A 22,835-nucleotide genomic window follows, 5' to 3' on the forward strand; every position below is an offset into this window, starting at 1 on the left:
AAAACAAAAAACAAAGACAGAAACTGTTTGTTGTCTGCAGATAAAGGGATGTACACCACTTTGAAAATGACTAAAGACTATTGTGTGTTTGTTGTGTGATATAAATTTAAAAACAATAACATCATGTTTCTTTTTCTGAACCCATTACAAAAAGTGGAAGTGATTCAGATTCTGTATTCAGAATTACACAATTTCAAAATCTGACAGCATAATTTACATGATATGACATTGTGTCACTGCTGGCACATGAACTTGTTTTGTTGTTGGTCAAATATACATTTATTAAAATTAACTTGTGGAGTCATACTAGTACATACAAAGTAAATGAACACAAACTTGTACAAAACAAACAGCTCAGCTGAAGAAACCATTTTAACATAATTTTCTAGTCAACCAAAATAACATTCTCATTTTCAAGACAAAATGTTTCTGTAATATTTTTCTTGCACTCAAAAAGTAATGTGTGCAAAAACCCATGGAAACAATCAAACAGCTGTTACAACCATACAGAGAGGCAATTAAAAATTTGAAAACTAAAAGTCAAACATGTCCAAGTCCTCAGGACATTTTGGTGCTTGAGGAAGAGACAGACGAAAAATATCCCTCCATGTTGTGTGTCGGTATTCAAGAGCAATTACCCCATCTACTGCAAGCGCGCTGGAATGTATCCTGTATAAACATTGTTGGGACTGGGGTAAGTATCCCGAATGGCCCACACACAACATGAAGGGATAGCCCTCCTGTTACCAGCCCCCAAACGACCATGCTGCCAGAAAACAAACTGGCGATAGGCAGCATGGCGATTGGAGGCGGCTTCGCCTCCCTCTTCCGCAAACACCAAAATGTCCACCCGCTGCCTCCTGCTCAGGTGTAGCACGAACGGATGTAAAATGATGTTCATCTCCTGCAAAAGAAAAAAGAAATAATAATTGTAATCATCAAAGTAACAACACATCACATTGACCCGGGTTCGAATCCCTGTTGGGCCTTGAGTGGGGCGCCTGGTAAAGTGCGACCTTTGCCGCGCTTTTAGTTTCCTACACAGCAAAGATAAAGCGCGTTGTAAATATCCAAATTTCATTTTTTTTCAAATACAAAAATAAGAAATACAAAAATAAATAAATAATAATAATTGGACTCCAAGGACTACATACCAATGTGAACTTCAAGGGAAGAGGAAAGTCGTTCACTAAAAGAAATTTGCTATTACAGTTTAGATTTTTGTCTAACAGAGAGAACCCAAGGGGGAAAAAAACCCTCTTCATTATAAGTGGAAAATCACAATAATAGAGTCCACTATAGTATGAGTACTAGCAGGTTCCACTGTATATCATTACATACAACTATATTACCCTGCACAAGTACACAATCTGACCATGACTGTGTTTATCTTTTTTTTCATGTAAATATTTTTTTAATAAATACTTTTTTATATAAAAAATGGGCATACGTACAGGCATTCTTGATATGCACTGAGTGCGGCGCTGGCAGCAGATCCGTTCTGCAGGTGTGGGCATGTGCCGACAATGTCGGCACACACACCAGTCCGGCCAGGCTGCATGGTCTGGTGATGGTGCAGGTGTTGGCACAGACGACTGATCGGCTGTTTTCAACAGAAAGCATTTTTATTTCTTAATTTATGATACATATTTTATGATTACCAATGTCAAAGTAAAAAAAATCAATAATGCACCATGGATGTAAATATATTTTTTTTGTTTTGTTTTTTGTATACAACAACAACAAAACCATTGAAAAAATACTTTCAGCAGAATGCAGAAACAAAATACTACATAGAGAGCTCACACAAAATACCACAATAATGACAAGAGCAAACTTATATCAGAACACCATAAAGCAGAAGTTACTTACCAAGCATGTCAAAAACAAGACCTGGTTGTGCAACAGCCAGGTCGAGGGCCAGTTGTCGCAGTTGTGCAATATCCAGCTGTTGGATCTGAGTCTGTAATAATGTAAAGACAACAAACATGTTTTAAAATGAAACATGTGTGCTGTTATCATTATCTGTGTATACATGCGAAAGACTTTGCTATTCATATCTCCTCATAATAATGTCAAATTAATTAAAAACACACCTGCAAGTTATTCCTGTGCTGCTGCGCAGTGGGGATGCCGGCCACATCCCACCTCCCTCGACCACCTCTCCCCCTGCCACTTGAAGAGCCCCGCTGCTGTGCTGTCGCCCCTCGTCCTCCTCTCCTCCTTCCTCTCCCCCTGTCTCCTCCTCTTTCGTTACTTGTGGAACATGTCTGAAAACAGCATTAATAAAACATTTGTGTCTTCAACATGAAGAACTAATTTACATCTAATGGTAACTTCTCCAATTCTCTCATCTATGTGTGCCAAACTAGCACATTTTCTCCTCAAACTATAGCGAAACCTGTGGTATCCAACAACGAAGGGGCCCAGACAAAAAGAGTTGGATACCACAGGTAGTTGGATACCACAGGTCAGATTCAGACTAAGTAATACGTATTTGGGTAATTCCCCAGTTGTATATCACAGGGTATTTGGATAAGACCAGTATGGATACCACAGATTTCACTGTAATGTACACATGAAAACACACCTGATCTTGTTCTTGAGGCTGACCACCTCCTCTTCCCCCTCCCCTTCCTCTCCTCCTCCCTCTCCCTCTGTGGGGTGCAGGCGAGTCTGTTTCATGATCACTCCGGCTTGTCTGAAATCAACAATAATAAAATAGTTGTATCTTCAGCATGTAGAACTAATTTTCATATAATTAATTGTAAGCTCTTCAGTCTCATCTATTAGAGCCAAAATAGCAAATGTTCTCAAACTAATGGACATGAAAACACACCTGATCTTGTTCTTGAGGCTGACCACCTCCTCTTCCCCCTCCCCTTCCTCTCCTCCTTCCTCTCCCTCTGTGGGGTGCAGGCGAGTCTGTTTCATGATCACTCCGGCTTGTCTGAAATCAACAATAATAAAATAGTTGTATCTTCAGCATGTAGAACTAATTTTCATATAATTAATTGTAAGCTCTTCAGTCTCATCTATTAGAGCCAAAATAGCAAATGTTCTCAAAGTAATGGACATGAAAACACACCTGATCTTGTTCTTGAGGCTGACCACCTCCTCTTCCCCCTCCCCTTCCTCTCCTCCTTCCTCTCCCTCTGTGGGGTGCAGGTGAGTCTGTTTCATGATCACTCCGGCTTGTCTGAAATCAACAATAATAAATTAGTTGTATCTTCAGCATGTAGAAATACATCTGGTAAGCTCTCCACTCTTTTTGTCATCTGTGAGTGCCAAACCAGTTTTTACTAGCAAATTTTCTCATCAAACTAATGTATATGAGAACACACCTGGGGGTATGGGTGGGGTTATGAGAGAAATACTTAGGTTAGGACTGCTAGACAGTCAAAGTCTTCTTCTGTCACATTCTTTGCACATGATTCTAGAGGGAGCAAAGAGGGAAGGAGGGCATCATCCATCAAACAAGTGATGACCAAGGAATAATAGAAAATTAAAAACCAACCGAGTACTTTATGCTGTTTACATGTTCTGAGCAAAAGTCCACAAGTACATTGAATGATTGATGTAGTGCTACAGGGATTACGACAGATCTAGAAGCAACCCATCGAAAGCAAAAAGAAGCTAAGAGGCATACAGCCTATGCTCCAAAGTTCATGAAGGCTGTTACCCTTTATAATTATCAAGATCTACGAGTATGCTTACTCTTACCGTCAAACTCAGAAAATGCGAGTGGGGCGGTTTTTGCGGTAGTGACATGAATGACTCTCACTCTGTCACTCTCATGTCGACAGATTGCTTCCAGTTCTTCTTCTTCTTGATAATGTAGAACACTTTTGGATCCCAAATCTAAATAGACTTAAGTTAGGGGCGAAAAGTTATTGCACGGCCTTTGAAACTTACCGATGGCGACGACATAGTGATGTTGTACTTGTCAATTGATAGCGGCAGTAGTGGCGGAAGTAGGGAGTTCCCTTGACTTCCGGTGACGATTACGCCAAAGGCCTTGTTGAATAATGTTTAGGCCTACGAATTCTTTTTCTCGAAAATATCGTACCAACAATTTTTTTCTGTGTTCGAATACTGTAGCCAATCCTCCTTCTATCAACTTTAAAGGACGTTTATGAGATTATTTGTACAAGTGACCAAAATGAATTAATTATTGAGCTACAGCCACATGTGTTACTTTAATAAAACCACTTCTGGACCGACGAAAAATGGCTTTAATAAGCGGCGGATTTATTAACCGGCGGTCCAGGAATACGTCATTTTCGAAAGAAAAAACAATCTCTTTTGTTTACGTCACTCAGTCACTTTCTTTCGTCATTTACACTTGTTTGAATCTAAACAAAACTTCACGAAGGATGTTGAACTTTTGTTTTAATTATGTATATGTACGTGTACTTTGATCACTTCGGTACATCAATAATTTCCCTGTCACCGTCACGAACCATTACTCGTCAGAGAAGAACGATTTTATGAGTGTTTGTTTGTTGGTCGTCTTCCACATCAGAACAAGATAATGTGAGTTTTAGTCACAAACTACGTGATTTCTCTGAGAAAACTGGCTTTAATAAGCGGCGGGTTGGTTTTATTAACCGGCTTTTTCTAATACATAAGATATAGTGATAAATCCGGACCGTCTGAAATCGGCTTTTATAAGCGGCTGGCTCTATTAACCGCGGTTTTATTAAGCGGCGTCCACTGTACCAGCAAAGCTACAGGATTAGAGGGAACTGAGATATGGGGGCATTTGTTTTAACATCTGGAGTCCATTTTCTGCTTAGTGCCAAGGGGCCAGTCTCACTTGAAGCTGCCTACTATCAATTACGGTGGGGATAAACATCCCTGGCTGGACACACAGCAAGCTAATTGCCTGGCTGACAGACTGGTGCAAGATAGTGGGGCATTAGAATGAAGGGAATGTGTTGTAAATCTCCTAGAAACAGCACTCGCCAGAGATAGTGAGATTCTGCTGGCCGCCATTTTGAATTTCCATTGCCCTGGTAACCAGTCAGTGCGGGCGCACTGGCAGGAACAACTGGGTCAGCTAGGCCGCGAACCGAATTCTGACCTGCACAGCGCGGCTGAGAAGGTGTGGGGGGACAGGAAACTTTCAAAAATAAAAAAAACAACGTACACAGTCATCGATGAACAAATCTGGGAGTGGTTTTGTGACAAGCGGCGAAGAAACGTTCCTGTGACAGGAAAATTAATCCAAGAAAAAGCATTGTTCCTGTCAGTGGAAGGAGGGTTTGATGACTTTGTTGCCTCTAACGGTTGGTTGGAAAAATGGCTGAAGAGGAGAAATATTCACCAATCCTGCTTGAGTGGAGACAGAGGAGAAGTGAGCTGGCAATCGTGACATAAAAAAAGAACTGAAACATCATTAAGGGGTTTTATTTACATTTTACACTAGCTGTCTGTCCTTCAGGTCTTGGTTCAGCCTCCCTATTAAGACCCCTCCCTATTAAGACCAGATTTTGTCAGATTTTGGGAGGTCTTAATAGAGAGGTTCCACTGTATGCGCCAAAATGGCTGCGATCTGCTGGTCGATGTGAATGCGTGATGTATTGTGTAAAAAATTCCATCTCACACGGCATAAATAGATCCCTGTGCCTTGAGTCCAAGTCTGGAGATATGCGCGCGATATAAGACTTCATATATAATAATAAGACCACCCCTCCACTTGCATTGATCACATACCAACAAATGATAGCCTTGGTGCTCTCTGAGCACAGTGGTATCTTGTGGTTTTTCAAGAAAGAATTTTGCAAAAGTCACTGGTGCCTTTTCTCCTTTTTTGCTGTTTTTTGTTCTCATATGTGTCTAATATGATGCATATATTCAATTTCCTGCGGTGTAGCTGGTTATGCAGAACCCATGCTCCTGTTGAACGACCTGATAGCTCAGCTGGACGTGCTGGTCAGTTTTGCCCATGTGTCGGCGGCTGCCCCCATTCCGTTTGTGCGGCCAACCATCTTGCCCAAAGGTTTGTAGTTATCTGTAGAAAATATTTAATAATAAAGCTTAAATTACGTTTGCTTTGATTATTTGTTTGAGTACATAGCTATCCGTGTTTTGTTCATTTGAAGCTGCAGTACACATTTTTCTGGATATTTGTTTGGTGTTGTGTGAATGTTATTGTTTCGTTGACTTGCGTTAGGATTTATGTTTCATGTCAAGCAACTACACACATACTTGTCCTCAGCATGCACACATGCATGAACACACACATGCTTGCAAACACACACACACACACACACACACACACACACACACACACACACACACACTGTCTATTTTTCTGTCTCCGTCTCTTTCTTTCTCTCAATTGCCTTCAAGCAGTAAAGAATGTGTCTTTGCTTTTCATTTATTTCAGACTCAAGTTTTTTGTTTTCAAAATGTACTTTTTCTCCCTGAATTATTAGCGGTCTGCGCAAGACCATCTCCCCCATGTAAGGATAAATCTATGAATGATAAATGTGTGACAGGTTCTGGTGTGCTCAAGCTGAAGGAAGCGCGACACCCATGCTTGGAGGTTCAGGATGATGTCTCCTTCATTCCTAATGACGGCATCTTTCAGAAAGGTACTCAACTCTTTTCTAAGCATTTTTTGTACAGTGGAACCCAACATTTTAAGACACCCAAGTTTAAGCCTTCTCCCCTTTTAAGACTGGGTTTTTCTGAGGTTTTGCTCACAGCCACTGTCAATTTACCTCCATTTCTGAGGTTTTGCTCACAACCACTGTAAATTTACCTCCATTTCTGAGGTTTTGCTCACAACCACTGTAAATTTACCTCCATTTCTGAGGTTTTGCTCACAACCACTGTAAATTTACCTCCATTTCTGAGGTTTTGCTCACAACCACTGTAAATTTACCTCCATTTCTGAGGTTTTGCTCACAACCACTGTAAATTTACCTCCATTTCTGAGGTTTTGCTCACAGCCACTGTCAATTTACCTCCATTTCTGAGGTTTTGGGGGTCTTATCCAGGGATTTCACTGTAGTACACGTACAAGCAATTCAGGAGTGTATTTTTACAAATGTGAGATGTATTTTATGATGTTTCTGTATAAACTTCTGTTTGACAGACTTTAAATATTTTGGGTCACGGTTCCAGTTTTGTTTTCTTGTGATAGATTTTGAAGATCTTGTTTGCATCACTTATGAGCCTGAAATGCAGATGTGGTCATTGCAACTCTTCTAAGGTTTTGTATTGATATAATTGCCTAGAATCTGTTATGTAATAAGACAAAGTTTATTTCAGTATGTTTGTTCCTTTTCCAGATGACCAGATGTTCCACATCATCACAGGCCCAAACATGGGAGGAAAGTCAACCTACATCAGATCTGTACGTTTCTTTCTGGCATTACATGCAGAAAAAAATGCACATAGGCTGTGTGATGAACACAGACAGATGTGTGAACATGCCAACCTGTATATGCACAGAACACACAGAGAGAATTCAGCCAGTTTTTTCGCTGTCGGTTGGACACAGAAGTTACAGAGATATGGCAAAGACAAAAATTCAATGTTTCTGATTCCCCAACCAAACCTATTTTTCCTTCCAACCCTCAAACTTTTTAGAAAATTACAAATGACAAAACTTGGTTTTTGCAGACTTTACAAGGAAAGTTACTATTTTTTTAGATCAGTGTTGCTCGCACGATTTTCCAGCCAATAAAATGCATTCTGTAAATATATTTTCACCTTGTCATCAGAAACTAATTTACTTTGTTTTGCCTAATGAGGAAAGAAGTAGGATGTAGTAACTGACACAGCTCACAGAAGCAAAAACAAGTCGCGCAAGGCGAAAATACAATATTTAGTCAAGTAGCTGCCATTTTTCAGCAAGACCGTATACTCGTAGCATCGTCAGTCCACCGCTCATGGCAAAGGCAGTGAAATTGACAAGAAGAGCGGGGTAGTAGTTGTGCTAAGAAGGATAGCACGCTTTTCTGTACCTCTCTTTGTTTTAACTTTCTGAGCGTGTTTTTAATCCAAACATATCATATCTATATGTTTTTGGAATCAGGAACCGACAAGGAATAAGATGAAAGTGTTTTTAAATTGATTTGGACAATTTAATTTTAATAATAATTTTTATATATTTAATTTTCAGAGCTTGTTTTTAATCCGAATATAACATATTTATATGTTTTTGGAATCAGCAAATGATGGAGAATAAGATAAACGTAAATTTGGATCGTTTTATAAATTTTTATTTTTTTTTACAATTTTCCGATTTTTAATGACCAAAGTCATTAATTAATTTTTAAGCCACCAAGCTGAAATGCAATACCGAACCCCGGGCTTCGTCGAAGATTACTTGACCAAAATTTGAACCAATTTGGTTGAAAAATGAGGGCGTGACAGTGCCGCCTCAACTTTCACGAAAAGCCGGATATGACGTCATCAAAGACATTTATCAAAAAAATGAAAAAAACGTTCGGGGATTTCATACCCAGGAACTCTCATGTCAAATTTCATAAAGATCGGTCCAGTAGTTTAGTCTGAATCGCTCTACACACACACACACACACACACACACACACACACGCACGCACGCACGCACGCACATACACCACGACCCTCGTTTCGATTCCCCCTCGATGTTAAAATATTTAGTCAAAACTTGACTAAATATAAAAACCAAACAAAAAATTACACATGAATATTTGATTTGTGACTGTATCTCAACAGGTTGGAGTGGCGGTTCTGATGGCACAACTGGGCTGTTACGTTCCCTGCTCAGAGGCAGAAGTGAGCATTGTGGACTGCGTACTGGCGCGTGTTGGGGCCGGAGACAGTCAGCTGAAGGGCGTATCCACTTTCATGGCAGAAATGCTGGAAACAGCGTCCATTCTAAGGGTGAGGCAAACATTCTAGATACACCTCCTGTTGAAAACAGTCTTTATTTTGACAGGTACATACGCATGGATATGGCTAAAGCCTGAATACACATGAGTGTGTCTTGTGCAGTTTTGTGTTCAGGCACAGAACTGTTATTTTGGATTTTAAATGTAGTATTGGTGGCTTAGAAAAATGTGCAGGCACATTAAGATAGTTTGTTATGAAGAAAGCGCCTGTGCTGACTTTGAGAAACAATGAAACCTGTGCTGACTTTGAGAAAAGAGCCTAAGATGCTGGACCCTCTGAGCGCATGAATTTATATAATTGTCTTCACTTACAATGTAAACGTTTACTCTTGAATCTTTCCCAAAATGCAGCAGTGAACCATACTGTGAACAGATTACATGGGGCTTTCATTTACCTTACCATAAAACTAAAGGTAGAAGCACTGGCTGTTGCATATGAACATGAAACTTCATTCAAGTTGTGGACACAAGCATAAACAATTCACTGGAAATTGTTTCAGTCTGCCACAAAGGATTCTCTGATCATCATTGACGAGCTGGGGAGAGGTACATCAACCTACGATGGCTTTGGTCTGGCCTGGGCAATATCTGAGTATGTCAAGCTTTCCCCCACTGACTTCTGCTTTGTTACATACGGTTTATGTTACCTATCTCATTCAAGGGGATTTAAAATGGAGTGTATGAATTGAGAAAGAAAAAAAAATACAAAAAAGAGGTTGGTTTTTTTTGCAACGGGATATCCATGCAGTTCCAGAATCTGGAACATATTTGATATGTTTATTTATGTAATTTTCTTGACTTTGTTGTTTGACACTGATGAGATCAGTGTTTATCATATGTCAGTGGATCAGGTTTTAATTGTGTGTGTGCATGCATGTGTGCATGCGCGTCTTTTTCTCTTGTTAGATGGTTTTATTTTTTGGATTTTGACACCTATGTGTGATAATGTCAACAGGTACATAGCCACGAAGATCGCGTGTTTCTGTCTGTTCGCCACTCACTTCCATGAGCTGACAGCACTGGCTGATGTGGTACCTACCGTCAACAACCTGCATGTCACGGCCTTGACCTCTAACGACACCCTGACATTGCTCTACAGGGTTAAGCCAGGTACAAAGTAAAAATGCTTCTTGCAACACACATTAGCTTGTCAGAATAAGATCTAATAACCAAACGGAAGTAAGCGCTCTAAATGCATACGACGGACCGGCACGGTTGGCCTAGTGGTAAGGCGTCCGCCCCGTGATCGGGAGGTCGTGGGTTCGCACCCCGGCCGGGTCATACCTAAGACTTTAAAATTGGCAATCTAGTGGCTGCTCCGCCTGGCGTCTGGCATTATGGGGTTAGTGCTAGGACTGGTTGGTCCGGTGTCAGAATAATGTGACTGGGTGAGACATGAAGCCTGTGCTGCAACTTCTGTCTTGTGTGTGGCGCACGTTATATGTCAAAGCAGCACTGCCCTGATATGGCCCTTCGTGGTCGGCTGGGCGTTAAGCAAACAAACAAACAAAATGCATACAACATGTGTAATGGAGTAAGCGAGAGTTATACGGAACCAGTCCCCTGGCACCTGAGAGAATAACAAGCATTGGAATGAACAAGCGACTTTCCTCCTTACTTCCCTTTGGTTATTTGATCTCTAAAACAGCGCTCGGCCTCATTTCGTTTAAGATTCTCACAGAATAAGATCTGTTTTCTGTAACTGTAGGGGCAGCATTTTATTGTAACCTATTGAACTGTACATTCTTGAAACACCTGTTGATTCTTGAAACACCTGTAGATTCTTTAAACACCTGTTTGTGTCTGCAGTTCACAAGTATTCCCTGAAGGAAAAAATAAATTCAAGATTGTGAGTCCATTAAAACTGTGCACAGAATTTTTTCTGACCATTTTCCATCAATATGTTTTTCTGTGACAGGTGTTTGTGATCAGAGCTTTGGAATTCACGTGGCTGAGCTGGCCCACTTTCCCAAACATGTTGTAGAGGTGAGGATTTACATCCTGCTCTTTGACACACATGCATGGCTGGGATTCTTCCGGTATATTCCGAAAATCCGGATTCTTTATGTCTGTGGTGACGGGTTTTTACAAATCCTTCATCGTCTGGGGGCCCCCAGACCCCCCCCCCCCCCCCCTTAAAATTCATCAGGATTCATGACATTGTGCAGTCCCACCCATGCACATGCATATTTCTCTAAGATATCAACTCTGCTCAAACAAAATGGTTGCAGAAAAAGAAAGTCATGAAGAGTACAGCTACAAATTATTGCTATCTTTGTTTATGTAAAATTTAAGAATTGAATTCTGTGCCATTAAAAAGAAATGAATAATTACATGCATGTGAGTGAAATGGATAATCTGCTGTTGATAATTATTAGTTGCCATGTGCATTAATTTTACATCTGCTTGTGGGTGTGGGGGAATGGGGTTGGCGTAACGCAAGACGACCTAAATATTAAAAGGAACAGTCGTTTTACTTTAGGCCAAGACAAAAATGGAATGTTTCCGATTCCCCGGTCGACCCTTCAAAAAAAGAATTAAACATGACAAAACCTTGTTTTTTTAGAGTTTACAAGGAAAGTAATTTTGTTTCCAACATCCAGGGGACACAGCTCGCACGATTTCCGGCCAATAGAAAGCCACATGCACGTGTGAAAATTAGAAACTAGCTTCAAGCAAAAAACCAAAAAATAGCGACTGACCTTCCGACCCTATTTTGTGTGTGTTTGTCATCAGAAACAAGTTTATTTTCTTTGGGCCTGTTACCAATTTTACTGTTATAAGGAAAGTTTGTTATTAACCAATCTCTGTGTGATGATCAGTGTGCACGCCAGAAAGCCAACGAGCTGGAGGATTACCAGAGCATGAGTGTGTCGGGAACACAGCTTGACGGGGACGAGGAGCCAGCCGTCAAGAAACGCAAAATGGCCAAAGAGGTGTGTTTTCCAGTGTGTCTACTTCTAGCTGTCCATCTTTCCCTTTGTAAAGACTGTACTTAAATTGAGCTCAAAGTTGACTTCTCAAAGTCTTTTTTACCAGAACTTGAGTGCAAAGCTTGTGCAGTGAGCTTTGTGAAGTAGACTTTGTGAAGTAGACTTTGTGAAGTAGACTTTGTGAAGTAGACTTTGTGAAGTAGACTTTGTGAAGTAGACTTTGTGAAGTAGACTTTGTGAAGTAGACTTTGCGAAGTCAAGCTGGCCCAATTAATATCAGTCTCTAATCTATGTTGAATTTTGTGTAGACAAGTTTTCACATAACATTTGAAGAGGGAAAAACAGGCTGGGCTCAAACACACTCAGTATCTGCGATCTCACACACACATGCACTCACATTTACATACATGCACACAAACACAAACATACAAACACAAACATACAAACACAAACAAACATAAGTGTACTGGTATTCACACACAGATTGTACACACATACGCATAAACAAACATATACACACACACACATCGGGGAAATTAACGAGTATATTTGTACTAGACACATTCACACTTCCTGTACACCTTCATTTACAGATCTTACGATTCTTCCCTTCCATAATTTTGCATGTTGTTCTATGTTTCAGGAAGGTGAAGACATTATACGGTCGTTTCTGCACAAGGCCAAGGAACTAGCAGCGTCTGACATGACGGCCGAACAGCTGTATAAAGAGGTGCAGAAACTCAAGGCAGAGGTTGACGCCAAAGAGAATCCCTTTGTCAAAGATGTGCTTGCCAGGCAGGCTGCTGCTTAGACTTGCCTTGTATGTCTGCTTGCTTCCTGGGCCAATGTGCACAAAGTGAATTTCAGTCCCACCCAACTGGATGGGAACCAGCCGCCGGGTCTGATTAGGCCAAACAAAGATATATGTTGGTTTAGGGTAACGTGACCAAAAAAGATAGGGTCGGTAGGTCGGCTTTTTTAAAAAGTTGATTTTAAAGAAGGTTACTTCCCTTCGCAAAATGTGGCAAAAGTTTTTTTGGAGAAATGTAAAAAAACGTTTTAGGGTTGGAAGGGAAAAAATAAGGTCGGTCGGGTTCCCCATAACCAACATATATTTTTATTTGGCCGTAGTTGAAATCACGGCAAATTTCAATTTGGACCATTCTGACCCTACCGCAATGTACTACCCAGTTTCGGTGGTTGCACTGGTTCCCAGGTTTGCTTGGTGTACCTCAGCCAAGTACCGGTACGGTTGGCCTAGTGGTAAGGTCTCCGCCCCAAGATCGGGAGGTCGTGGGTTCGAACCCCCCGGGTCATACCTAAGACTTTAAAATTGGCAATCTAGTGGCTGCTCCGCCTGGCGTCTGGTATTATGGGGTTAGTGCTAGGACGGGTTGGTCCGGTGTCAGAATAATGTGACTTGGTGAGACATGAAGCATGTGCTGCGACTTCTGTCTTGTGTGTGGCGCACGTTATATGTCAAAGTAGCACCGCCCTGATATGGCCCTTCGTGGTCGGCTGGGCGTTAAGCAAACAAACATAAAACCTCAGCCAAGTGTCTTGAGTGCGTGACAGAGAGGGATAGATGGATGGATGGATGGGTAGGAGAGAGAGAGATTGATGGATGGGTAGGAGAGAGAGAGATTGATGGATGGGTAGATGCTCTTTGAGTGTGTTTTCTACATGCATGGTTGTGTTCGTTGATAACATCATTCTGCTAGTATATGCCACAAGAGAGAGGGGGAGCAGGGATGGATAAGTGTGTGAAGAGTGATTAGTGAGAGAGACCGTGTTAGTGTGTGTGTTTTCTGCATGCAAGGTTGTGTTTGTTGATAAAATGTAGCATTATTCACCTTCATGGGTAAAGAGAACCAAGTATGCCTGTGTTTGTGTTGCATCATTGTGTACTACAGTATTCTTATTCCTTAGAATGCTCAGTACTTGAGATAATTCTAGTTGCTGTTTAATGTGCAAGAAAACTAGGATTCTAAATTCAGAGACGCATGTGTTCATTATAGTGTGTGTCGCGTGCATGCACGTTTGCATGTTTAGTTTTTCACACAAAAACTTTGGCCACACCACACAGCACTCACAGAACACCGATGTAAATAAATGTAAGTATTTAATAGTTCCCAGTTGGGTGAAATATGGGGGTGACGATGGATGGAACAATGGAAGGGTTAACACGACAACATGAGGATGAACATAATGAACATGAGAAAGTACACAACAGTCAAAATAATGTCAACAAACGACATACGAGACAATCAGGATAGTCAAACACAAAGCACGTACGTCACAAAGGCCCTCCTCATTCCATAAATGATATCTATCGTAAGAAAGTACTTATCTACACGTTCGACGAATTCAGGGGGGGGGGGGTGCGCCCTCGGGTCGACACCTGCGTCTGTCGCGGGGGTGAGAGAATCAGCCCAGTTAAGAGCTGTCACACGGCACACACTCTGCAGCGACGGCGCCGGTTCAATGTTGCTGCCCAACAGCAGCGTGGTTGCGCCGCTGTGACGTTACAAGATAGCTGCTCAAAACAGCGTAATGAAGCCTCGGAGAAGATCCAGAGGGGCTGCTCACACAGCAGCGTGGGGGTGACGATGCGAGAGTCCAAACTGGCTGCTCACGCAGCAGCGTGGTGGTGCCTCCTCCATGCTGTGAAGCTAGGGTTCGCACCTTCCCGTCCGGTCTGTCTTCGACAGTAAACGCTGAAAGCCTAGAAGACCAAAGTCAATATTCTCCCCAAAAATATAAGACACGTGACTTCCTCCTCCAATAGACATCATTATTAGGGATGAGGAGGAAGCACAATGACTAAACTTTGGTTTCCTTCTACGATATAATTTACCATTATAATGATTTCCTTTTAAACACTATGATGAACACTATTTACAACAACACAAAGACGAGACAAAACAGTACAACTGGTAACTAACGTAGGTTCCCCGTTCCCTGCCACCGGCTGCTAATTCACCTTCAGCAAAAACTGACAAAAGTCTATCCAATTAGACCAAGAAATAAGACTTACCTCACACAGGCTAATGAAAAACATCGCGCACTTTACGCAACCGACTTTAACAAAGTCCTCAGTAGACGTACATTACTACTGAAAATAACTTCGAACTCAAACGACAATTCACACACGAATTTCGAAGCCGTTCGAACAAACATCTGGTCTCGGCCGAGACAGAAAAAAGAATGCCTATGAATTTCTCAGTCAGCAACCAGGTAAACGGTGAACCCTACAAATAGCGCGCAGCTTACCGTGAACGTCCCGTGCAATGCGTGCAAAGCGTGCAAGGCGCGAATCACTGAGCTAAGCCCAGCTACCGGTCTTCCCACCTTGACACAGGTACCTGTCAGCAACGCCCGACCAAGGAACCTTATAACTACATACAACTGTCCGCGACAATGCCCCCCAAGTTAAGCATAGACATCTGTCTACACGGCAAAAGATCCCTATTCAACGCATGCCCGACTGAGGTAGTCGGCTCCCACGTTGCGACTACCGGGAATCACCCGCACGGTGAAACTGTAGGCTTGCAACAACAAACTCCAGCGCATGAGCCTGCTGTTCACCACCTTTGCTGTCTGCAGGTAACGCAGTGGTTGGTGATCTGTCTCCAACACAAACGTCTGTCCGTACAGAAATGGCTGGAACTTCTGGGTAGCCCATACAACGGCCAGACACTCACGTTCAATGGTGGAGTACTTGCTCTCCGGGGTGGACAACTTCCGGCTGGCGTAGGCGACAGGGTGGAACACGCCATCCTTTTCTTGCATAAGCACAGCTCCCAGTCCATGATCAGAGGCATCCGTCCGAAGCGTGAATGACTGCGACAGATCCGGCAGTTGCAAAACTGGCTTTGAGGTCAGCCTGGCTTTCAGAGCCCTGAATGCCTTCTCACACTCGGCTGTCCAAACCACGGTGTTGGGAGAATTCTTCTTTGTCAGATCAGAGAGCGGCAGAGCAATTGCAGAGAAATTTGGGATGAACTTCCGGTAGTATCCGGCTAGACCAAGGAACGCCCGAACTTGCTTCTTGGTCTCTGGAACCGGAGCCTCGTCAATTTTCTGCAGCTTGTTGTCCTCAGGTAAGATCTCACCCTTCCTCACCACGTGACCCAAGAAACTCAACTCCTCGAACCCAACGAAGCACTTCATCGGTCTGGCAGAGAGATTGGCCTGCTCAAGGCGCCGCAACACAGCCTCCAGCGCAGCCAAATGTTCCCTCCAGGTTTCGGTCGCCACCAGAATGTCGTCCATGAAGTTATGAACGTCGTTCCTCCCCAGCGGTTCCAGCAAAGCCCTCATCATACGGGAAAACACAGCCACGGCGTTCTTCAGTCCAAACGGCATGACGGTAAACTGGAACTGGCCTACCGGAGTGGTGAACGCGGTCATGGGACGGACGTCGTCTCGGATGGGTATCTGCCAATACCCCTTGGAAAGATCAAACTTGCTGAAGTAAGTCGCTCGACCCAAACCAGCGAACAGGTGTTCCACATCTGGGAGTGGTTCAGCATCGAAGACTGTTACATCATTCAGCCGCCTGTAATCCACACAAAAGCGAACCTTCCCATCCTTCTTGCGGATGAGCACAACAGGGGCGTTGTAGGGAGAAGCAGCCGGTTCGATAACACCCAACTTCTTCATGGCCTGCACCTCTTCCTTGATGGTCTCTACCTTGGCATAAGGTAAAGGGTACTGTTTCACTCGAACCGGTTTCGCGGATTCCACCGTCATGTCAAAAACGGCCAAAGGCGTCTGAAGGGGGACATCAGTAAGAACTCTTTCGTGCCTCTCCGCAATCTCCAACACCTGACGTCGTTGCTCGGCAGTCAGTGTAGCAGACAGGTTGATGTCCTTCACCGTTTCTTCGCCCTCCAAGCAGGGCAGGGGTAGTTCCCGATCAGGCGAAATCATCTCCTCAGTTTCTTCAACCACCGCCACCGCTACGGTGGGTATCACATCTGAGGGGTCCGCGGTGTTTTGTCGGTCTCTGTACAACTTGAGAAGATTGGCGTGGTACAGCTTCTCACGCCCGTAGATCCGAATCCTGTAGTCTGACTCGCCTTTCTTCTCCAAAACGTCGAACGGTCCCTGCCAACACAACTGCAGCTTGTTCTTCTTCTGCGGCAGCAGCAACAAAACCTTGTCTCCAGGCTGGAACTGTCTTCGAACTGTCTTCCGGTTGAACACCTCCGCGTGTTTCTGGGCAGCAGCTGACAGATTCTGACGCGCCAGTTTACAGGTTTCCTCAATCCGGTTCCTCAAGTCAACCACATACTCAGAAGTCGTACGAACTTGTTCATCGACTTGCTCCTCCGTCCATAGGTTGCGAAGAACAGACATGGGTCCTCGCACTGTCCTGCCGTATAGAAGCTCAAAGGGAGAGAATCCCAGACTCTCCTGTGGAACTTCACGATAAGCGAAGAGGAGTGCAGGAATGTAGCGATCCCACTGCTTCGGTTTCTCTTGAGCAAGCTTGCGTAGCATGGTCTTGAGTGTTCCGTTGTACCGTTCCACCAATCCGTTTCCTTGCGCATGGTACGGAGTAGTCGCTAAACCCTTGATGGCCAGCAAACGCTCCACTTCTTTCATCACCTCGGACATGAACTGGGTACCACGGTCTGTCAAAATCTCTGAGGGAATTCCTACTCGAGTCCAGACTGCCCACATCGCTTCTGCAACCTTCACAGCCTCAATCGACTTCAATGGAATGGCTTCCGGGTACCGAGTAGCGTAGTCCACAAACACTAAGATGTACCGGTTACCAGACTCAGAAGCAGGGATGATGGGACCCACCAGATCGATCGCCACACGCTCGAACGGCGTATCGATGAGAGGCATCTTACCTAACGGTACCTTCTGTGGCTTATGAGAAACCTTCTGACACTGATCGCAAGACAACACAAAGCGACGTATGTCTGCGCACATACCTGGCCAAAAAAACTGCTGCCAAACTCGATCACGTGTCCTCTGGACACCCATGTGACCTCCCATAGGCGGTTCATGGGCCAACTTGATAACACCTAACCTCAACTGCTGGGGAACAACAACCTGAGTATAGACGCTACCACCACCGCGATACTCACGGTACAGAATCTTCTTCTTCCAAACAAACCCAACTTCACCGGAGTGACCAGACGTTCTGACATCTCGGCGATCTGCCGCCTCACGACAACTCTTCAAAGTCGAATCATTCCGCTGAAGGTCATGCAACTGCTCAGGGGTGACTGTTTCTAGCCCTGGAGCAGCAACATGTAACAAAGTCGACTTCTTCCCTTCAGCGGCAGCCTGAGCACGAGTGACAACTGACACAACCTTGGACACAGCGTACACTGGAAGAACAATCGAGTCACCCAGCCGGGCGTGATTACCTACAATGAAATCAGCAACAGGTGTATCCATGACGATAGCCTCAACCTCACCAGTGTAGAAAGGACATTCAACCTGAACCTTAATCACTGGATAGCGCCTCTTGATGTCTTTCTCAGCCATAGAAACCTCAAGATCCTGTCCTGTGAACTGAGACCTGGAAACTAATGAACTCTTCACGACACAAACCTGAGATCCAGTATCACGCAACCCCTCCACTGCAACACCATCCACTACAACCAGGCATCTCGGGTCGTAGTCTTGCTGGCTACAGGGAGTACACAAAGTGGGTACACTGACGGGCGGTAAAGACTTCTCAGGACCACTATTCACCGCTCCCGTCGACTTGCTCTTCTTGGGGCAATCTCTAGCCAAATGTTTGGGGGACTCACAGATGAAACACTTCCTACCGGATGTACCAACTGAGTTATCTCCACTTTTCTGCTTTTCACCAACGCCAGCCTTTCCACCCTGATCACGATCATGCTGAAAAAACTTCTTACTGTCACGGTGTGCTTCAAAATGAATCTCAGCGGACTTAACTGCTTCGGCTAACGTCTGAGGTTTTTTTCTCCTTAACGTACGCGGCCATGTCCGCGCTCAGGGTCTGCAAGAACTGTTCCAGCAAAACCAACTGTTTCAGTTCTGTGATCTCGGAAAGCTCATGCCACTTAGTCAAATTCTCTTCAATGCGAGCACCGAACTGTCTGAACGTTTCATGTTCTTTTCTCTTGCAGGTTCTGAGACGACGGCGGTAGGTTTCGGCTGTGAGCTGATAGCGGCCTAACAACGCGACCTTCAAACCGTCATAGTCGTCTGCGCTATCATCATCCAGAGTGTTGTACACTTCTACAGCCCTACCCGACAACCTAGTCGAGACCCTAGTTGCCCACGTATTTCTCTTCCACTTGTACAAGGTAGCGACTCTCTCAAACCTTTTCAACCAAGTAGCTATGTTTTCTTTGCTCTCATCAAACATCGGTATGGAAGGCCGAAAACCACGAAGGTCACTAGACCCTTCTTCACCTGAGGAATCTCCCTCATCATCAGCTCCATCCCTACTTCCTCTCTTCACCCTCTTACTTTCCGACTCTCTCTGCAGGAGTTGCATGCGAAGGTCATGCTCTTCTCTTTCCTGCCTTAGTTTTTCTTCCGCGGCTTTCTCATCAGTCTCTCGCTGAGCTTGAACATACTTAACTCGCTCATCAGTCTCTCGACTCGCTACGTCTAGCTTGTCCTGATAAGCTTTCCTTTCTAGTTCAAGTTTGTCCTGATAAGCTTTCCTTTCTAGTTCAAGTTTCTCCTTCTCTAGCTCTAGTCTAGCCTGTTCCGCATCTTCACGGGTCATTCGCTCGGCAATAAACTCAGGAATACTGATAGATTTAACACCTAGCTCCTCAGCAAGTGAACGCCACCTAGCAATCCTATCCGAACTACTTTCCGTCCTAGACGCCATGATAGCACTATCATCAAGAACACGACCAGAACGAAGTTCCATAAACAAGAACCAACTAGCAAACGGTTAGCCAAAACATGAAAAATCAAAACAAGGCACAGCTGACTGGCAACAAGGACAGGAAACCCACAAGGCCTGATGCTAACCCTCGGGCCCCTCCAACCACCCACAGTTACCAGACAACAACAAAAGCTAATTAACTACAGTACATCAGTGTCCAGTGTATGGGAAGTGTGGCCAACGACAAAAATGAAGTGAATTCCTTGAATTCAAAGAGGATTTATCCTGGCAAGCTCGCCATTGTCGCGTGCATGCACGTTTGCATGTTTAGTTTTTCACACAAAAACTTTGGCCACACCACACAGCACTCACAGAACACCGATGTAAATAAATGTAAGTATTTAATAGTTCCCAGTTGGGTGAAATATGGGGGTGACGATGGATGGAACAATGGAAGGGTTAACACGACAACATGAGGATGAACATGAGAAAGTACACAACAGTCAAAATAATGTCAACAAACGACATACGAGACAATCAGGATAGTCAAACACAAAGCACGTACGTCACAAAGGCCCTCCTCATTCCATAAATGATATCTATCGTAAGAAAGTACTTATCTACACGTTCGACGAATTCAGGGGGGGGGGGGGGGGGGGGGTGCGCCCTCGGGTCGACACCTGCGTCTCTGTCGCGGGGGTGAGAGAATCAGCCCAGTTAAGAGCTGTCACACGGCACACACTCTGCAGCGACGGCGCCGGTTCAATGTTGCTGCCCAACAGCAGCGTGGTTGCGCCGCTGTGACGTTACAAGATAGCTGCTCAAAACAGCGTAATGAAGCCTCGGAGAAGATCCAGAGGGGCTGCTCACACAGCAGCGTGGGGGTGACGATGCGAGAGTCCAAACTGGCTGCTCACGCAGCAGCGTGGTGGTGCCTCCTCCATGCTGTGAAGCTAGGGTTCGCACCTTCCCGTCCGGTCTGTCTTCGACAGTAAACGCTGAAAGCCTAGAAGACCAAAGTCAATATTCTCCCCAAAAATATAAGACACGTGACTTCCTCCTCCAATAGACATCATTATTAGGGATGAGGAGGAAGCACAATGACTAAACTTTGGTTTCCTTCTACGATATAATTTACCATTATAATGATTTCCTTTTAAACACTATGATGAACACTATTTACAACAACACAAAGACGAGACAAAACAGTACAACTGGTAACTAACGTAGGTTCCCCGTTCCCTGCCACCGGCCGCTAATTCACCTTCAGCAAAAACTGACAAAAGTCTATCCAATTAGACCAAGAAATAAGACTTACCTCACACAGGCTAATGAAAAACATCGCGCACTTTACGCAACCGACTTTAACAAAGTCCTCAGTAGACGTACATTACTACTGAAAATAACTTCGAACTCAAACGACAATTCACACACGAATTTCGAAGCCGTTCGAACAAACATCTGGTCTCGGCCGAGACAGAAAAAAGAATGCCTATGAATTTCTCAGTCAGCAACCAGGTAAACGGTGAACCCTACAAATAGCGCGCAGCTTACCGTGAACGTCCCGTGCAATGCGTGCAAAGCGTGCAAGGCGCGAATCACTGAGCTAAGCCCAGCTACCGGTCTTCCCACCTTGCCACAGGTACCTGTCAGCAACGCCCGACCAAGGAACCTTATAACTACATACAACTGTCCGCGACAGTGTGCTACACTAAAGAAAAATCCACATGATTTGAAATTGGTGTGTTTATGTCAATCCTAGTTTTTGTCTAAACTTGCGTATGCTGAGATTGAAAAGTATTTTTATTGAAAAATTAAACATGTTGCGCCAAAGCGTGTGGCTGTACGTAAAATGGTGACATTGGTTGAGAGTGGCAACTGAATGTTCTTTTGGTACCTTTCATTTGCTTTGGCATTTGTAGAGATGATAATATAGTGTATTCAAAAAGTACCTAAATTCTCTTCAAAATAAAATGTGTAGAACCATTTAACTTTGTATTTTTAAGGTATGCATGTGTGTGTGTTGCTCAGCAATCCATGACTCAAAAGGCCCTTAGGGGTACAATCCACTCAAAAAGTAGAAGTATGTGTACCTAAATTCTCTTCAAAATAAAATGTGCAGAACCATTTAACTTTGTATTTTTAAGGTATGCGTGTGTGTGTGCGTGTTGCTCAGCAATCCATGACTCAAAAGGCCCTTAGGGGTACAATTCACGACTCAAAAGGTTCTTAGGGGTAAAATTCACGACTCAAAAAGGCCCCTAGGGGTACAATCCTTGACTCAAAAGGCCCCTAGGGGTACAATCCATGACTCAAAAGGCCCTTGGGGGCACAATCCATGACTCAAAAGGCCCGAGGAGTACAATCCATGACTCAAAAAGCACATAGGGGTAAAATTCATGACTCAAAAAGGCCCCTAGGGGTACAATCCTTGACTCAAAAGGCCCCAAGGGGTACAATCCATGACTCAAAAGGCCCTTTGGGGTACAATCCATAACTCAAAAGGCCCTTAGGGGTACAATCCATGACTCAAAAAGCACCTAGGGGTAAAATTCACGACTCAAAAAGGCCCCTAGGGGTACAATCCTTGACTCAAAAGGCCCCTAGGGGTACAATCCATGACTCAAAAGGCCCCTAGGGGTACAATCCTTGACTCACAAGGCCCCTAAGGGACAATCCATGACTCAAAAGGCCCTTGGGGGTACAATCCATGACTCAAAAGGCCCGAGGAGTACAATCCATGACTCAAAAAGCACATTGGGGTAAAATTCATGACTCAAAAAGGCCCCTAGGGGTACAATCCTTGACTCAAAAGGCCCCAAGGGGTACAATCCATGACTCAAAAGGCCCTTTGGGGTACAATCCATAACTCAAAAGGCCCTTAGGGGTACAATCCATGACTCAAAAAGACCCTATGGGTAAAATTCACGACTCAAAAAGGCCCCTAGGAGTACAATCCTTGACTCAAAAGGCCCCTAGGGGTACAATCCATGACTCAAAAGGCCCTTAGGGGTACAATCAATGACTTGAAAGGCCCTTAAGGGTACAATCCATGACTCACAAGGCCCTTAGGGGTACAATCCATGACTCAAAAGGCCCTTAGGGGTACAATCCATGACTCAAAAGGCCCCTAGGGGTACAATCCATGACTCAAAAGGC

The 22,835-nt window shown here is 44.0% G+C and overlaps 3 protein-coding genes across 3 annotated transcripts in view; 1 reads left to right on the forward strand and 2 right to left on the reverse strand.

Moving 5' to 3' along the window:
* LOC138963252 (DNA mismatch repair protein Msh2-like) overlaps positions 1–16,403 on the forward strand; it is a 44,712-nt gene extending 28,309 nt beyond the window's left edge. The window contains exons 19-27 of the mRNA XM_070335316.1: positions 5,879–6,004; positions 6,507–6,602; positions 7,305–7,369; positions 8,722–8,889; positions 9,398–9,489; positions 9,853–10,007; positions 10,816–10,883; positions 11,720–11,833; positions 12,474–16,403. Of these exons, the coding sequence (XP_070191417.1) occupies positions 5,879–6,004; positions 6,507–6,602; positions 7,305–7,369; positions 8,722–8,889; positions 9,398–9,489; positions 9,853–10,007; positions 10,816–10,883; positions 11,720–11,833; positions 12,474–12,641 (1,052 nt within the window). The 3' untranslated portion in view covers positions 12,642–16,403. The remainder of the gene's footprint in view (positions 1–5,878; positions 6,005–6,506; positions 6,603–7,304; positions 7,370–8,721; positions 8,890–9,397; positions 9,490–9,852; positions 10,008–10,815; positions 10,884–11,719; positions 11,834–12,473) is intronic.
* On the reverse strand, positions 127–2,700 carry LOC138963254 (uncharacterized). Its single transcript, XM_070335318.1, has 5 exons — positions 2,591–2,700; positions 2,097–2,270; positions 1,873–1,963; positions 1,455–1,603; positions 127–904 (listed from the first exon to the last, which is right to left on the reverse strand). Exons 1-5 carry the CDS (start codon positions 2,683–2,685, stop codon positions 898–900), a joined length of 516 nt encoding a protein of 171 aa, XP_070191419.1. The 5' UTR covers positions 2,686–2,700; the 3' UTR covers positions 127–897.
* LOC138961324 (uncharacterized) lies at positions 15,299–19,676 on the reverse strand. Its single transcript, XM_070332924.1, has 2 exons — positions 18,805–19,676; positions 15,299–18,587 (listed from the first exon to the last, which is right to left on the reverse strand). Exons 1-2 carry the CDS (start codon positions 19,674–19,676, stop codon positions 15,299–15,301), a joined length of 4,161 nt encoding a protein of 1,386 aa, XP_070189025.1.
* Between the last annotated feature and the right edge of the window lie 3,159 nt (positions 19,677–22,835).

Source organism: Littorina saxatilis, linkage group LG3 (genome assembly GCF_037325665.1).
Source record: "Littorina saxatilis isolate snail1 linkage group LG3, US_GU_Lsax_2.0, whole genome shotgun sequence".
NCBI classification, from domain to species: Eukaryota; Metazoa; Mollusca; class Gastropoda; order Littorinimorpha; family Littorinidae; genus Littorina; species Littorina saxatilis.

Coding starts and splice junctions, on each gene's coding strand:
- LOC138963254 (XM_070335318.1), bottom strand. CDS start 2,685: ATGAAACAGACTCGCCTGCACCCCACAGAGGGAGAGGGAGGAGGAGAG. Junction 2,271..2,590: donor AGCCTCAAGAACAAGATCAG/GTGTGTTTTCAT, acceptor TGCTGTTTTCAG/ACATGTTCCACAAGTAACGA. Junction 1,604..1,872: donor TCTTGTTTTTGACATGCTTG/GTAAGTAACTTC, acceptor TGTTGAAAACAG/CCGATCAGTCGTCTGTGCCA.
- LOC138961324 (XM_070332924.1), bottom strand. CDS start 19,676: ATGGCGTCTAGGACGGAAAGTAGTTCGGATAGGATTGCTAGGTGGCGT. Junction 18,588..18,804: donor CTGAGCGCGGACATGGCCGC/GTACGTTAAGGA, acceptor ACATTTGGCTAG/AGATTGCCCCAAGAAGAGCA.